At 43.7% G+C, this 18,636-nt stretch overlaps 1 protein-coding gene across 3 annotated transcripts in view; it reads left to right on the top strand.

Moving 5' to 3' along the window:
• The first annotated feature begins 2,912 nt into the window (after positions 1-2,912).
• Positions 2,913-18,636, top strand: part of LOC117445051 (inaD-like protein) — a 114,284-nt gene continuing 98,560 nt past the window's right edge. For all 3 annotated transcript variants that reach the window (XM_071202959.1, XM_071202958.1, XM_071202957.1), the window contains exon 1: positions 2,913-3,120. In XM_071202959.1, the coding sequence (XP_071059060.1) occupies positions 3,108-3,120 (13 nt within the window). In that variant the 5' untranslated portion in view covers positions 2,913-3,107. The remainder of the gene's footprint in view (positions 3,121-18,636) is intronic.

The raw sequence follows: 18,636 nt of genomic DNA, 5'->3' as shown, positions 1-18,636 counted from the left end.
TATATGGTTTACGGGGAAAGAGGTGCTTAGGAGGTTATGAGCAACTTTGAGAAGGTTGAGAGAACAGATTTTTGAAGCAGAGACGCAGGGTCTTGCCTCGGATGTTTTTCTTTAGCCCCGGACAATTCTCCCTCAATAATATAATACATGAACCGTGCTTTACCTGAACCTCATCATGACACTAGAGAGGACGGCTGGATTGTAATGTCCCGTGTTCAGTGAATGCAACAGAGGCAAGACACCAGACCAACCAGAGAGTTGCATGGAAATAAACGTGTCTTATTGGCTGACAGGGACCTATCCTGGGACAATGTTTAAACTGTCAGTCGGACTCAGGGTTTTTGAAGATGGACATAAGAACATTTTTTCTTAAAAAAGACGACAATTCTCAAGTGGTGGCTCACACAACAACCCCAGAGCCACCACCTGCGCCAGGTAAACAAGGTATGTAAATGTCAGTAAACTTCCAAGCTATGCGAACATGTAAGCAAAGCATAAATTACAGCTACGTTGACGTTACTTTGAATCGCGGGGGTAAACTACACTGTTAGTAAGTAGCTATATCTAGCCAGAGATATGAAATTAACACTTTGTCATCCAATCTAAATGTAATGTTTTTTAGCGTTACCTGGTGATTTCAAAGAAAGCTCTCTGTGAAATGTTGACTTACTGTCAGTGTTCGACATGAAGCTAGAAGCTACCTTACATTACACAGTCACAGGGGAGCGATTTGTAAAATACCCATAAAGAAAAAGAAAATCTTCCTGGGAGAGCATGCCCCCGGAACCCCCTAGAGGATGTTAGGTCCACCCCCCACTTGTAAAAAACAGCACTTGACCCCTGCTTACACCTATATGCTGTGAGCTGATTATCGAGCCTTCATTGTAACAGTCGCAGGTGTACTGTGTATGTGCGTGTGCGGAGTGTTGCAGCAGAAATGTCCACTGTAGCGCCCGGTACCTTAATGTACCTTAATGAACCTTAATGAACCTTAATGTACCTTAATGAACCTTAATGAACAGTGGGCTAACCCCCGAATGTTTCCAGGTCCAGGAAATGCCCCTGGTCTTCAAAAGCTCCTTTAGGGGATTCTAGGGAAATCCATTAGGTCCAATCCTTCTTTACGAGACTGAAAGGGGCTGAGAGATGTAGTTGTTGCGAGGCGCTTTCAGGGGGATGCATAAGTGGTGGAGAAGGTTTTTGGGAACCTTGTATGCCGATCTCAATCCTTAAAGGGTAGGGTAGGTAAGAATGGAGAAACCAGCTCGAGTGCGCTGGAATATGAAAGTATGCAGCCGAAAAAAATCTGCCCCTTCCTTCAGACTTCCTTACAGAGCCCCTCCTCCAACACACACGAACGTGCACATGACCAATGAGGGCACGAGATAAGTTTGTGCACAGATGGAAGGCTGACAGGCAGGTAGGCCATCCAGTTATTTTAGCCGGGCCGGCTCAGATGATTGGTCGTGCTTTTTACAGCGCCACGGCTTCCACAGAGGAAATTGTTTATGTATTTATTTTCAAAGCATGTCATGTATTCATTGCTCTCGGGAAGTTAGGATGGATCTTTTGGAAATGGCAGACAGGAGGAGTTGATATGAATGTGGTGACCCAGGGTTTTCAGGAGCCCCAGAAGTACTTTTGATGTTCCAAGAAAACTGGAGGTTTAACTGCCTAAGTTACAAACATGACTGGAGATGAGGTAGAAGTCTATGGGAGGAGGCTACACCAATCGGTGAAGAGAATCTGGGTCGTTGTTTACTCGAAGCCCGTAAGAAGGATCCAGAATGGACATTTGAACAGGAGGCAGGAGTTCAGGAAAGGCCTTTCCTTCACCAATGACGAGGCCTGGAGATGTATTAAGAGCTTTATAGACAAGTGAAAAGAAAGAAGACAAGGAGTTTAAGGAAGACTTTCAGGTGGAGTTTACATATCTGGAGGATGAAGTTTCCTCTAAACAAAAATAATCTAAAGAGGGTTTAATGGTCGCTTAAAACATTCTTGTTGGTGACAAGAAAGGCCATGAGGGATGGTTCAGAGGTCTATGAAGAAGTCTTAGCGTCTTTGTGGGGGACATAGGCATTCTTAAACAGCTCTTGTCTTATCATTGCCAAGGTATCTATGATTCAGTTTGAAATGTAAAAGCAGTAACAGTGGATCTTATTTAACATAATATATTCCATTTCTAACTCAAAGAAAAATATCTGTTTTTATGTTTCATTTTCTGATGGAAGAGGGTTTTAAATTAGTGTTCAGCCTTTGAGATGTCGTGGACAAGGAACAAGTAGAAGTAGCTTGAATAAGTACTCAATCACTACTTGAGTAATTGTATTTATCTCAGATTTTAGTACAGAGATATTGTAGAAATAATGGTTGAACCTACAAATCAGGTCAACTCAGTGCTCAGTCATGATTCCCTGTGTGTATCGTTACGAGGCAGTGATCATCTGTCGGTTTCCACTCAGCAACGAGGAGGAACACAGATCTGGATAGAGTCAGTAAGATGGATGGGAGAGAGAGAGAGAGAGGGGAAAACTGAGAGATAAAGGGGAAGAATACGTAGCAGCAGCAGCAGCAGGGGGAGGAGGGTGAGGAGAGAGATGATGATGAGAGAGAGAGAGAGGCAGAGATGACTGTGGAGAGAGAGAGAGAGAGGCAGAGATGACTGTGGAGAGAGAGAGAGAGAGAGGCAGAGATGACTGTGGAGAGAGAGAGAGGCAGAGAGGCAGAGATGACTGTGGAGAGAGAGAGAGAGAGGCAGATATGACTGTGGAGAGAGAGAGAGAGAGAGGCAGAGATGACTGTGGAGAGAGAGAGAGAGAGAGTGAGAGAGAGAGAGGCAGAGATGACTGTGGAGAGAGAGAGAGAGTGAGAGAGAGAGAGAGAGAGAGAGAGTGGGGTGATAAAGGCAGTAATCGAGTGTATAACAGAGCTGTTCGTCGCCTGCTGCCTCAGTATCACAGCAGCCTGCTCACACACACACACACACACAAACACACATCTTGGTTTCTGGATATCAAAGCGGCAAAACCTCAAGACATGTGTGTCACACACGCACAGCGCCATGTGGATTTATCCTAGTGTGTGTGGAGCCTGAAGTATGGACCATGTTGCCGCCGGGTTAGTAAGCTCTCTCACTGTGTGTGTTTGTGTGTGTTGTGTCGCTCATGTCTTGATCAAAGACAGCTCTGTTATGAGACCAATATGTGTGTCTGTCTGTGTGTGTGTATGTTTGCACCATGTTCCTGTCTATATATTGAGTCCAGGTAGAGGTCACCTTTAACCTGTCTGCATTCCCCGCTGCTCGTCGCTGTAGGTGTGTTTGTGTTTGTGTGGCTGTGTTTCTTCGTGTGCAGGCAAGCGAGACAGAAAACAGCGTTTTCAACTGTGCAGGTCAAGGTGTGTGTGTGTGTGTGTGTGTGTGTGTGTGTGTGTGTGTGTGTGTGTGTGTGTGTGTGTGTGTGTGTGTGTGTGTGTGTGTGTGTGTGTGTGTGTGTGTGTGTGTGTGTGTGTGTGTGTGTGTGTGTGTGTGTGTGTGTGTGTGTGCGTGTGTGCGCTGGAGGTGAAGCAAGCTAAGTGTGCCGTACTCCATGAGCGCTGCAGTGGAGGCAACCACTGTATACATGTGTGTGTGTGTGTGTGTGTGTGTGTGTGTGTGTGTGTGTGTGTGTGTGTGTGTGTGTGTGTGTGTGTGTGTGTGTGTGTGTGTGTGTGTGTGTGTGTGTGTGTGTGTGTGTGTGTGTGTGTGTGTGTGTGTGTGTGTGTGTGTGTGTGTGCGCGTGTGTGCGTGTGTGCGTGTGTGCGCTGGAGGTGAAGCAAGCTAAGTGTGCCGTACTCCATGAGCGCTGCAGTGGAGGCAACCACTGGTATAAGGCCAAGAACGAAAAGCCCCCTCCTTTCTTGTAATGGGCCAACCCATTAAGGTGTATTCCCGTAATGACGTCTACCAACCCAGTCTCCTAAAAAAACGTGTAATAACTACGTTGGTCCACAACGTAGGACGTAGTATTTCTACGAATACGCCTCTGAAATTGTAAAATGCCTACGTTTTTTTTCACCATTCATTCCAATGACTGGCGTCTATGTCACGTGATTTCTCTCTGCAGAAAAAAAAAACATGGCCGACATTCGTTTTATTCTCGGTGGAAAATGCATATTTTAAGGTTAGTTTGGCGATTAAAATGCGTTTTGATGTCATTTGATGCGAGAAATATGAGTTGTTATTTCAGATTATGTGTGCAGTGGATGTACATGATCTTTAGTTTGCTAGTTATTACGAAGATTACTTCAATAAATTGTGTCTATACAACGTTTTCATTGTTACCAAGGTGGTTGCTAGGGACGCTGCTATCAATATTATTTCTGTTATGTTGGGTAAAATGGTGTTATCTTTATTGCTACCCCCTTCCCCGTCAATGTATAGTGTTGGTCCACAGCGCAAACGTATTAGTTTAACAAAATCCGCATCTAAAATGGTGGCATAGTGTGGTGCCGAGAGATGGGAGTCGGAGGCGGGGTATCAAAGGTTCAAGCTAGACTTTTATTTAGCATCTTAAAACACATGTAAACAGCTTCATGCCCGGGAAGCGAAGACCGGCGGAGACAGGAAGTCCGGCTCACTAAAATGTCCGTGCAGAACAATACCCTAACCCATAGATCCGTGGGTGAATAATGTCAATCACCACAATAGATACGTTATTTTCCCCTGTGCAAGTCTCCATTTACTCAACAATAACACATAATTATCCTTGTGTTTCTTTATTTGTTTGATTAATAAACACAAGTTAGAGTCTGTCAGGACCGAGGGTCGGAGCAGCTCATTTGCTTTACAGAATATTACACTGGGAAGTAAGTATTCTCTCCGCTTCGCTTGACAAACCCCGTGATAGTCCTCAAGCTCTGTGATTGGAGAGTGTGCAGAGCGTCGAACAGCACTTGAAATGGGATGGAACCACAGCAGACTGTCCAAAACTGGATTTGAACGGGTCCACCGCGTCCCCAACCAACCAACCACCTTGGTAACAATGAAAACGTTGTATAGACACAATTTCCTGAAGTAATCTTCGTAATAACTAGCAAACTAAAGATCATGTACATCCACTGCACACATAATCTGAAATAACAACTCATATTTCTCGCATCAAATGACATCAAAATGCATTTTAATGGCCAAAGTAACTTTAAAATAGGCATTTTACAGAGAATAAAACGAAGTTCGGCCATGTTTTTTTTTTTCTGCAGGGAGAAATGTGAAGATCACGTGACATAGACGCCAGCCATTGGAATGAATGGTGAAAAAAAATGTAGGGATTTTACAATTTCAGAGGCGTTTTCGTAGAAATATTACGTCCTACGTTGTGGACCAACGTAGTTATTACATGTTTTTTTGTGAGACTGGGTTGGGTCTACCCATACCTTGGCCACAGGTTTAACATCGCTGGCGAGTGGGGGGAGCAGGTCGAGGAGTTCACTGCAGAGTTTCTCCATCGTCTCCACCTGATTGACTTGTCCTGTGAGAAAGGTGGCTTTGGCTAAAATTCAACATCTCTTTGCCAATGGACACATCCCTCTCAGGGCACTGAGAGAAATGACAAACAAAACTGTCCAGCTGGTCAGAAAGTGGGTGGGCCTCAACACACACTCCACACGGGGCATCATCTTTCTCCCATGTGGAGAGGGGGGGCTGGAAGTCACCAATGTCGAATGGACCTACATAGCCACCAGGCTAGCCCACCTGATCCGCATGCTTAACAATGATGATGTCACCGTAAGAGAAATGGCCAGGGCCTCTCTCCTGCTGGATCTACACAGAAGGAAGACCCCCCTGGCCAGCGCAGACCAGAACAACTTCCTCGGCTTCAGGAGGAAAGACTCTGGGAAACTGGACTCTTCGGGGTCTGACTGGCCAGATCTCAATGACCTCTGCAATCGGACTGGAGTCCAGCTGAAATGGACACGACTCAACACACAGACTGAAGTCCCCGTCTCTGATGAACTGATCACTGACCCCAGTGTGGTTGTGAAGGCCGACATCACAACACCTCAGGAAGAGACTGTGGAACTGCACAGAGACTCTGCAAGGAGGGTTCTGCTCAGCATGAAGCAGTCTGAGGTCAGGCAGCACTGGTGTGGACTCAGACTACAGGGAGGGTTCTGCTCAGCATGAGCAGTCTGAGATCAGGCAGCACTGGTGTGGACTCAGACTACAGGGAGGGTTCTGCTCAGCATGAAGCAGTCTGAGGTCAGGCAGCACTGGTGTGGACTCAGACTACAGGGAGGGTTCTGCTCAGCATGAGCAGTCTGAGGTCAGGCAGCACTGGTGTGGACTCAGACTACAGGGAGGGTTCTGCTCAGCATGAGCAGTCTGAGGTCAGGCAGCACTGGTGTGGACTCAGACTGCAGGGAAAGCCTGTTTGGGGTTTGCTGACCACTCAGTTTCACACTCAGTGTTTAAGAACGCCGCTGTCGGTGAGGATGTTCTGACATTTACCATCAAAGCAAGACTGCAGGTATTACCCACTGAGTACAATCTGTCCACCTGGTACCCTCGCATCCACACTCCATCCTGTTTAAACCCTCAGGATTCACAACAACGCCTAGAATCCATTGCACACATAACACATGGATGTAATGCATACAAACGCCTGTACATAGCCGTCATGAGCGTATTGTGGACATTGTGTCTGATGCCGTACGAAACATCTTACCATCTAGCGCAGCAATGTACAAGCACGCTAGAGTGCTACCAGAATGGTTTGGTTTTACCGATGATGTCTCTGCTAACATCCCAAATACACCTGATGTTGTTTTGTTGACACCAACCACAAGGAGGTGCTAATATTAGAAGTAGGCTGTGCCTTTGACCTGTACATTAGAGATGTTAAGATTCACCGATTCGCATCGGTGCACCGGCATAAACGTTCAAGATGCGAGTGCACCGGTTGAAAGAGTGCACATCGGCTACAGTTTGGGTTGAACCGGGTTGAACTCGCGATGCATCGATTGCGTAGCGTCTTTGCATCGGTAAAAAAACGATTCATTCATATAAAATCCCCTCATCTTGTCAACGCTCAGCAGAGACAATCTTTGATATTTGCTTCGCCACTACGGAGGCCGAGAGTCTCAGTTATCAACACACACGGAAGTTGAGGAGAAAGAGAAACACAGTGGACCGAAAAATACCTACAAATCAAACGTTTGGCAACACTTCGGATTGTTCAAGAAAGACGGTGTAATAGTCCTTTATGCTCTATAGCTGACCGCAGGTCATGGAGAGTAATAAGGTATCCGTAGACCTTTGTATGAGGTATCTTTATTACTCAACAGGTCTCCAGCCATGATACATAGATCCGTCCTTGATGCGGGCTTGCATACACACAGTATCACTCTGCAGCCGCACCCCATCAGTAACGTCCTGATGGTATATGTGCGCGGCACTATATACTACAGACGGTCAACTTGAAAAATCGCTTGCAAATTGTTAACGATGCCGAGCCGCTTTAAAGTACACAAGTAGTACGAGGAACTTAGCGACGCACATAAAGAGGCGACATGGGGTCTGCGGCTGAAAAGAGAAACCTGAAAGTTAGACATGAGTGAAATCACTCAGTGAGGTGTTCTGTCAGAGAGAGTGGTGTTTAGTTTACAGCAGCCTGTGACGGCCAATCACAGTTCACATGTGTTCCTTACTGTAAGCAGTTATGAAAGAGCTGTTTGTGAAAGGTTATTTGTATTCTTTATTGTTCCTATAGAACCCACTGCTTTCTGCTCACTGGTGAGTCAGCCTATGAGTGTTCAGCACATCAGGCTGGCAGCTGTATGGGCATGGCTCTGTGGTAGCTGCTATTTGCACATTGTTAATCATAGGCAATGCATCCTTACATTGTTTAACTGTGAGGTGTTATAACATGGTACTGTACTCTGGAGAGCTTTTAAACGGAAAAAAATAAACAAATAAACGGCATGATGGGATGTGCAGTACCAAATATGTAAAGCACTTTTTTGTTAATGTATGATTTGCTGCATTTAAGGAATAAAACAAAAATCCTCTGTCGTACCAAATTGAAGTATCATTATTTTTGCATTGTGTTGAATCGCATCGTATCGCACCGAATCGCATAATGTTGAATCAAATCGTATCGAACTGTATCGCAACAGGGGTGAATCGTATCGTATCGCATCACCTGGTGTTTCAAATGTATCGTTAATGTATCGTATCGTGGCAACGTATCGAGATGCGCATCGCATCGGCCTCAGTGATGGAGATGCACATCCCTACTGTACATGGACCAGGCTTTCCAGGACAAGTATATCAAGTGTAGATACAGCATACTCATATTCGGAAGTCTTGGCCATGTATATAAATGCACCATGATTGGTCTGAGAATTGCTGGAATGTCAAAGAGAAAAGCCAAACAAATTGCCAAATATTGCTGTTTCAGCTGCTATTGGCTGCTTAGCCTTGTGGAGAAGGAGATGTGTGTGTGTGTGTGTGTGTGTGTGTGTGTGTGTGTGTGTGTGTGTGTGTGTGTGTGTGTGTGTGTGTGTGTGTGTGTGTGTGTGTGTGTGTGTGTGTGTGTGTGTGTGTGTGTGTGTGTGTGTGTGTGTGTGTGTGTGTGTGTGTGTGTGTGTGTGTGTGTGTGTGTGTGTGTGTGTGTGTGTGTGTGTGTGTGTGTGTGTGTGTGTGTGTGTGTGTGTAAAAAGGAGACGTTGATGGAACAATTCAATAAAGTAAATATTTAATTAAATATACTTTCATCTACTGGTTATACAATATATATATATATACGGAAATGAGTAAAACATTATCTATTTAAGCAGGTAAAATCACAATAAACATTGGTTTAATGTTTTTGTATACAGTATATGTATTTAAAACATTTCTTTGAAAATGTTATAATGTAAAACACTTGTATACTGATTGTTGATGCTGCAAATGTCCCCGTTAATCCAGCCTCTCAGTTCAGAGCATGGCAGTCAGCTGTTAGGGTCTCATCATGTCACACAGGTCCAGTCTCAATAGCTTGTCTATTTTGGAATCTTGTTAGACACAACAGGAAATATGAATCCTCCCAATCTGCAATAATCTTTCAGATTACATGAAAACTTAGTTCCTCCTACTTATGCGAGGTGATTCCAGGCCTGTTGGGCCTGTTGTCACGCTGCCATGGCTCACTGACATACTTGATGAAGGTTAGTATTATTATTTAATGAGATATGTTTCACCTGAGCTTTTCCTGTTGTGGCAAGTCAATGTGTAAGCTGTGATAAAAGGTGTTGATGAACTAACTACCTCTTTTCCCAATGATCTGTCATGTTATTGTCGACGTTTCATCTTTTCACTTCTTCTTCATTATCTGTGAAGCGCTATTCTCAGCACATTTCTTGAAACAACTCTTCTAATGTGCCCTTCAGTTGAACGACTCAGAGGCATTACGTTTCAGTTTGTCCCTCCTATTCTCATGGAACGATCTCTCAGAACCTCTCCGAGGGAACTTCTTCAAATGTAGCACATACCTCCTCCACACAGTCTAACTGCTGAACTCTTAAGAGCTGGGTGCTCAATGGTCATGTGACTTCAGAAAACACATTTAGGCGTGACGTTGTTTGCGGCCTGCCAGTAAACCCAGAGCAGAAGAAGAAGAAGTGACGTCAGCGGCTCCCTCAGGGACTTATTCCGGTGTGAACGCGATTTACTAGATAGTTCCGGGGAACAGTTCCAGGAACTATTCCTAGGAAAAGTATTTGGTGTGAAAGCACCTACAGTATTGTGTTAGTCAGTCACTGAGTCTGTACCGGGTCAGGGTGGTTCTGTGTTTACTGACAGTCACTGAGTCTGTACCGGGTCAGGGCGGTTCTGTGTTTACTGACAGTCACTGAGTCTGTACCGGGTCAGGGCGGTTCTGTTTACTGACAGTCACTGAGTCTGTACCGGGTCAGGGCGGTTCTGTGTTTACTGACAGTCACTGAGTCTGTACCGGGTCAGGGCGGTTCTGTGTTTACTGACAGTCACTGAGTCTGTACCGGGTCAGGGCGGTTCTGTTTACTGACAGTCACTGAGTCTGTACCGGGTCAGGGCGGTTCTGTTTACTGACAGTCACTGAGTCTGTACCGGGTCAGGGTGGTTCTGTGTTTACTGACAGTCACTGAGTCTGTACCGGGTCAGGGCAGTTCTGTTTACTGACAGTCACTGAGTATGTACCGGGTCAGGGCGGTTCTGTGTTTACTGACAGTCACTGAGTATGTACCGGGTCAGGGTGGTTCTGTGTTTACTGACAGTCACTGAGTCTGTACCGGGTCAGGGCGGTTCTGTGTTTACTGACAGTCACTGAGTCTGTACCGGGTCAGGGCGGTTCTGTGTTTACTGTCAGTCACTGAGTCTGTACCGGGTCAGGGCGGTTCTGTGTTTACTGACAGTCACTGAGTCTGTACCGGGTCAGGGCGGTTCTGTTTACTGACAGTCACTGAGTCTGTACCGGGTCAGGGCGGTTCTGTTTACTGACAGTCACTGAGCTCAGGTACACACAGTTCTGTCTCTCTAGGGTCAGATGGCACTGCACTTTGCTTTGTGCTTTTGTTTGTGTTCCAATTGGTGGTATAGTTTTGTTTCTGGTGTTTTATAATCTGGTTGATTCTGATGGACATAATGTCCGGCCGGGCCTGAGGCGGAGCAGGACATGCATTGAGCTTGAGGACCAGCTGAGTGAGGGGACTCTTTCTTTGCTCAGCTCTTGGCTCTGCATACGAGAGGGGCTCACTGTGTTCTAGATGAAGCCACAGTGTGATGGGAATGGGCCTAATTCAGCTCTGCAGGCTGGTGGTTTCTCTGTGCTCCTGGAAGATGCCTTTTAAGCATTGAAGATGCATCATTTCAACTGGGTGTCTGTCTAATTGAGCCACATTCTGGTAGGAGCGAGGACCCCACCCCTCACTACCAGAGAGAATAATTGGTTCTATGACAGATTCCAGTCATTTGAGCCAGATTCTAATTGGAATTTGAACGTAAATTTGACTTTTGATTGCGTAGAAAGCCCTACGTGCTTTGTCTCTCAGTTCATTCACTGCTGGGTTCAAACTCCCAGTGGAACTTGTGTTCAAACCCAACACAGTTGTACTGAGTTCCTAATGTGAAGATATATGTGATTCCCTGAAATCTGGATCTTCTTTGGAAGATCATTGTCTTCGTTTTGTTCATGTTTACTGCCAGGGCCCAGGTCTGGCCTGTTGCAGCAGGTCCAGATTCTGCTCATTAGCGCCGGCCCATAGGGGCGCTAGGGGCGCCGCCCACCCTCTTCCCACATGTTTGATTGTCATTTAAAAAAAAAAAATATATATATTTAAAAAAAAATATTTATTTTTTATTTTTATTTTTAATGAACAAGGTAAATATTATATAATTGGTATCAGTAAAATGTATAATCTACAATAAAATCTCGTTTAAAATGGTTTTACGATGTAAGTTACTGATAAGTCACATGTTTCCTGGCTGGCCGCAGCGTGCATCATTACCCTCTCTCGTCCGGGCGGTAGAAAGGACCCTCAGCCAGAGCAGCAGCAGCCAACAAGCTGACTGCTGCTATCTGTAAACTATGCCGCCGAAACATAATTTCATCCAATCAGCGTCGTCAGATCTGATGCTCAAAGGGAGCCGTGTCAGCGCCCTGGCCTGTGTGTCTGTGAGTTGTTTGGACTCGTATCCAAGGTGACGCTACAGTAGTTGTCTGCAGGTGGAGACTCCGGTGCTAGTGGATCGCCGGAGCTGTAGATTAACATTTACATGCTTATTGTAATTGTGAGGGCAATGCCTGTAGCACCATGGAGCATGTGTGTGGGCTGGACCCATAGCCGCGGGAAGTAGGGGTGCTGGGGGTGCTGCAGCACCCCCTGTTGGCGAGTGGTGTACATTTGAAAAACTGAGTGACCACCTAAATAAAAATGATTAAACTACATAAAATAGTTATGATTTTACTTAAAATAAAAATTAGCTGTATACAGTAGCATATAATAGTCATAGTATATATTTGTATATATCAGGTGGCTTGAATTTATTTTCCAAATAAATAAAATCCGAGTCATCTAGGTCGTAGGTCGTGGGAGAGTGACATAATTGACGTGACACACACACTGCAGAGTGACAACTTTCTAGAATGGCGCAAAAAGGGATTTTGGATTTTTTTCTCCAACAAACAACCCAATAAAAATAGGGGACCACCAGATACTCCTCAGCCCACCACCTCTACAACTAGAGTAATATGACACAGAAGAGACAGACACATCTGACTTTAATGCATGTCCATAGTAACATTTTGGACAATGTGGATGTATCTGCTCTAATGAGGGTCTTCATTAGTGCCACCCCAGGCTACATTTGGAGTTTTGTGAAGCCCCAACACAAGGTAAGACGATATTTTGCCTTTAATGCTGCTGCCGCTGTGCAGTGTTTGCCTTGTCAATCAGTTAAAATTGAATTCATAGTTTTATTAATATTGTAAATAATATTTTATGACTATTTGTAATGTTATGTAGGTTTGTAAGACCCATAAGTTAGCATGTGGGCATGTGCAGCTGTTGCTAAGTGATGTAGGTCTATAATGGTTTATTAAGCCTAGTTAAGGCAAGACACACCAGGTGAATAGGGTAATTTCTCCAGTTAATTACCTACAATACGTTATTGTTTCTTATATTACAAGTTTACTGCATATGCAAATGAACCATTATCTCATTACATTTGCGCAGATTTTAACACATTTCAGGAACCGAAATCTGAACTTTGGATAAAGCCAGGTTAAAAATTCTCGTTTCATTCATATTAGCATCTAAGGCTTTTACAGAAGGGACTTTTTATCACTCCATAAATCTGAAAATACTGTCAACAGCCCTAAAATATCAATTTTCGCCATGTTTCTAGGTATAAAATATTATATAATTCAGGCTATTAATGATATATGAACAAACCCTTCTGTAAAAGCCTTCATAATATTGATAGGAATATAACTGGAAGGTTTGGTGTATGTAAGTGCAACTGAAGTGGAAATGTCGGACTCAGAGTAGGAGAAAAAACTCATTTTGAGAAAATGACCTTTACAGATTGCAGTGAGGCGCTAGCTGAACCCTCCTGTTCTTTGGATGACAGCTTGCGCATCGACGCACTCCGTGAAGGTATTTCATGTTCGGGGTCATTTGTTTTTTGTATAACCTTGATTCGTGCAAGTGACAATTGTTGTTGTCTTCTCTGTGAACGTTTTTTTCGCCGTTCTTTTGCCATTTTGAGATTTAAATTTCTAGCGGAAAGCTAACCAGGCAGGAAGTGTTTTAGCACATCACGTGACGCATCTGAACGAATCATGTTGTCAGAAGTTGACACCAGCCAATGAGATTTCGTTTCTTGGTTTAAGACCCCTTTCTGCTTTCACGATTGGTTGCTGATACAAAGGAAATGACCATATTTGGATCCGATGAGATTGTGCAGGAGAGACGGAGCTTTTCCAACGATGACATTGTGCAAACAGCGGTTGCGGTACTTTATGTTACGTTAGAATGCTAACTTTTGGTGAATTTAGGAGAAATATACAGATGCAAATAGACAAACTATAGTAAAATGAACACTTAAATGTGTATTTTGTACGTTTTCCTTCCAAAAGCCTGAAAGAAAACATGTTATGGAACCAAAATAGCATAACATCTCAAAATTGACCAGTGCATGAAAAACGATGTTTTTGCCTGCCGTGTCTCGCCTTTAACAAACAATGTATGCGGCTCGTATCGCTGACAGCACCGCCTTTTTTTTTTTTAAGCGGCTCCCTCCCCACTTTTGGCAGCACCCCCTGAGCAAAATGACTTCCTGCGGCTATGGCTGGACCTGTATTTTACAGCAAAGGAGTGAGCAGAGGGTGGAGTTGTCGATTCTTGTTCAGTTTTCATCTTCCTCACCCTCTCAAACTTTGAATTGCGCGCTGCTAAAGAGACGCGCTACCATGGAAACCAAACAATGGTGTAGCTGTATTAAAGTCCGAGTGGAAACAGTCGTGAGTAAATCTGATTTTGTCAGAAATCGGGAGAAATATGACCCCGGGAGGAAACCGGGGAGAGGACAATGAAATCGGGAGCCTCCCGCGAAAATAGGGAGGGTTGACAAGTATGACACACACACACACACACACACACACACACACACACACACACACACACACACACACACGCACGCACGCACGCACGCACATACACACACACACACACACACACACACACACACACACACACACATAATGTTCGTATTTAGTCTCCTGATTTTAATTGGGAATTCAATCATTTGAGTGTTCCCAATTTGTCCCCCCCCTCTAGCATCACCAGATAATTTAAGGGGTCATTTCTCAAAAATGTCTTCCGGGGGAGGATCCCCCCGGACTGCCTTAGTATGGTTTGGTCCATTTCCATAGCCCCACCAAAAATATTTTCCACCAGCCGCCACTGATTCTGCTGTAATCCTAGTTCTGTAGCAGAACCAGGTCATCTGCGTAGAGCAGGAGTTTAATTTCTGAGTCATGTAGAGTGAGGCAAGATTCTTCAGATTTCTCTAGGATAGTAGCTAATTAGTTTATCCATCCATCCATCTTCTCCCGCTTATCCGTGGTCGGGTCACGGGGGTAGCAGTTCCAGCAGAGAGCCCCAAACTTTATTTTCCCTGGCCACATCTACCAGCTCTGACTGGGGGGTCCCAAGGCGCTCCCAGGCCAGCGAAGAGATATAATTAATCCCTCCACCTGGTCCTAGGTCTACCCCTTGGTCTCTTCCCAGCTGGACGTGCCTGGAATACCTCCCTAGGGAGGCGCCCAGGTGGCATCCTAACTAGGTGCCCGAACCACCTCAACTGGCTCCTTTCGACGCAAAGTTAAATTAGTTTATGTAGATGTTGAATAGAATTGTACTCATACAGCAGCCTTGTCTCACTCACTTGTTCTTTTGTTGCCAATTTTGATAGCGCACTTTTTGTTTGTGTACGTTGATTTAATTGTCATAACCTGATTCAATAACTTTGTAAAAAATACCATTGTGCCAAATAGAATCGAAAGCCTTTTTGAAATATATAAAGCATGCAAATATGTTGTCATTGTTTTGGTTAACGTGTTTATTAATTAAGGTGTGTAGGGTGTAAATATGATCTGAAGTGCGGTGTTTTGGTATAAATCCAATTTGACTTTTAAACAAGACATTGTGTTTGGTAAGGAAGTTCATGAGTCTGGAATTTATAATGCTACATATAACCTTCCCCAGATCCTGAGCATTTATCGGGGAGTGTAGTGGATTCTGATTTTCTTTCATTGCCAGTTCCAGTTCATTCAGTCTTGTTATTATTTGATTGTGTTTTGGGTCGGTATTGCTTGGAGTAATGTCATAGCATGTTTCAAAATGGCTGATTCATATGTCTTCATTCTGTATTGCCAAATCTATAGATTTCGATTTTTTTAAGATTATTACATTTTCCCAGAAGTTTGTGTTTATAGATTCCTCAATGAGTGTCAGTTGTTTTTGTGTGTACTGTTTTTTTTTTATTCTGAGTGTGCCTTTATAGTGTTTAAGTGTTTCACAGTAAAGAAGGCGCAAATCTACATTTCCTAGATCTCTGTGTTTTTGATTGGACATTCTCCTAAATTGTTGTCTGATTTCTTTACATTCATTATCAAACCAATTGTCATCTTTGGGATTTTTTTGGTTTATTATTAGATTTTTTAAGTTGGGATTGTTTTGCAGTTTGTATGAAGATGTCATTGACATTTTTAACTGCCTCGTTTATACCATTTTTACTGTGAACGTATGTGGTGTCCAGAAAGATGTTCAAAAGCGTTTGAATTGTGGGGGTGCCGATTGCTTTCTGGAACTCTTCTGTGCTGTTTTCGGGCCATCTGTAGAATTGTTCAATTATTAAGCAGCTTACTGGGCTGTGGAGGTATGCTGTTGTTTGTCACTGTCCTTTTGAGGAAAACAGTAGTCTGGCTGTGGTCAGACAGCTGTCAACGGTTTAACAGTGAATGAACGGAGAGAGAAAGGGTCAAGATCTGTTGCCATGTAATCAACTGTGATGCAGCCAAGAGGTGAGCAAAATGTATTTCTACCTAAAGAATCTCCTCGTAACATACCGTTGACGATGTACAGACCCAGCCTTTGACAGAGCTGCAGGAGGTCTCTGCCATTCCTGTTGACCTGGAGCTCAGAGTTGGAATGACAAAGGTTAGTTATGTTTTGTGGGAAGTTTTGTCCAAATAAGTGTGTGTTACCTAGCTCTGTACTGAAGTCGGCGAAAGAGCTGGTTGGTGCATGCAGGTCTCCACAGATCGGTGCATGCAGGTCTCCACAGATAAGCACCTTTCCCTGGGCCTAGAAACTGCAGATATGCTCATGGAGAACGGGACATGTCTTCATGGTAGTATGGTCAATAGGGGGGATGTAGATGGCATATAGGAAAATATCTGTTGGAGTGTTGATGAGGTGTTTTAACCAGTTAAGCCCGAAGGTCGCCCCAGTGGACCCCTCCCACAGTTTTTTTTCCTCACATGTCTCAGGGCTTCTTAACATTTATGAAACTATTAATGTTTCATACCCTTTTAAAGGTAAGAAACTCCGCTAACTGACAATAAGAACAATTGTTAGCTAAAAAAAACACAAGAGTAATACCAAGCCTTTGAATTAGCATTGAGCGAAAAAATGCTAACGCTACAAAAGTAATATTATTACAGTAACATGTTACTGTAATAATATGCTGTTTGTCACTCAGAGTAAACTTCAACATCCAACATCCAATCATAGAGCTTGAGGACAAACCACGGGGTTTGTCAAGCAAAGCACATGGTGTAGTCCCAAACGATAGCTGAGGATTCTGGGTAGTGTAGTGTCTTCGGCCATCCTAAACTGAACAAATGTTTGTTTCTCCGAATCGAAGGGGAAAAATACAAAAGCATTGTACACAATTTAAACCAATCAATGTTGTGTAATCAACAAGGATAATCTGGTGTTTTTAAGTTGATCAGTAATGCAGATAGGACTGTAAAATCAATCGACAGTAAAGAGAATACTTACTTCCGGGTGTAAAATCCTGCGTTATCCAATGGGAATGGATGCTCACATTGCTCTCCGTAATACAATAAAGGGGACATGATCAAATCGGAATATAATGTTCTTTTAAAAAACGTTAACTAAAGGGAACAATCTATTTGACACAGCTGAAGCTCTGGCCTTCCTTAAAAACAAACTAATGTAATAAAAATCACAGTTGTATTACACACAATGCACTGTTTTTTTAGAACAAAAATTCGTAACTAATGCACCATAATACATTCTGACGAAAAATAAAAATGATTATGAATACAAATAAAATAAAAGAAGCCTCCCGCGAGTTACTACAAGCTATAAAGTAGATTTTAAAAACGTTTTATAGAATACAAGCTCACTGCAGGATGTGGTAGAAATGCGTGTGTGCACCACGACAAAAGAGCCTCATTCACTTTACATTGGGGTTGTTTGCGTGGTGCCGACACGTACATGTAACAAAGTTCGTGACTCCACCACGCAATGCGGTGTTAAGGAGTCGTGGTGGAGTCATGCATTCTGGTGAGATCAGGTTGCCTCCACAGATCTGGCGCCCTAGGCGAACATCTATAACGTCAGTGCGACGGGCCGGCCCTGGTCTCAGGTTACGCTGTAGGAAGTGTAGGTACAACGCTACATTTCCAGCCCGCCGCAGTCATACAGTAGGCTACGGAGAGCGGCGAGAAACATTTCCTCAGGCATCGAAAAGCGGAACCGAAATTCACATTTCTAAATGATACCGTTGGAATCGAAATGTTGGAACTCGGTACCCAACCCTACTCTTCGGCTCCACATTAGGGGTGAACAATTCATCTGAATTTGATCAAGATCCCAAAATGAACTGGTGTAATCGCAGGAGGCAAAGTGTGTGTGTGAATCTACCATTCTGAATGTTTTATCGAGGTGATGCAGAGCAACACATAAGTTCTTAAAAATTAGAATACAAGTTACAAAGCCATTTCCGAATTATTCATAATTGTGTATCATATTGCAATTGCAATATCAGTCAAAGTCATTGTGATTAAATAATTTTCACTCAGCCTCGTCTACGTTAACCCCCCCCCCCCGCCCCGCCAATTTGTGTTGTCATCTGTTATGAATGGTGATATGCACAGTGATAGATGTAAGCCTAACAAGTTGTTTAGTTGTGATTGTAAGTTATGTATTGCACCTATTTTTTTCACAATCATATTATTTGGTATTCATGTTACAGATTAGACAGGATGGTTAGCAATCATTTCATTTCACTTTCGCTGCTTTTATTTTGTTGTCATAGTCAGTCTAGGGAAAATGTGGTTTTACCTTGTCCGACGCGTATCACACCTGTAGTCCAGAGTCAGGGCAGTCACTCTCTGAGCCTGATGACTTATCACTTGTTTCCTTAACCCCATCTGGTTTTATTGTTATGGGATAGTGGTTTGCAAAAGACATAATACCTGACACACACACACACACACACACACACACACACACACACACACACACACACACACACACACACACACACACACACACACACACTAGCATGTTTTATGCTGATTTACTGTAAAAGCACAG

This window comes from Pseudochaenichthys georgianus, chromosome 4 (assembly GCF_902827115.2).
Source record: "Pseudochaenichthys georgianus chromosome 4, fPseGeo1.2, whole genome shotgun sequence".
Taxonomy (NCBI): Eukaryota; Metazoa; Chordata; class Actinopteri; order Perciformes; family Channichthyidae; genus Pseudochaenichthys; species Pseudochaenichthys georgianus.
This window is presented reverse-complemented; position numbering and strand designations above follow the sequence as displayed.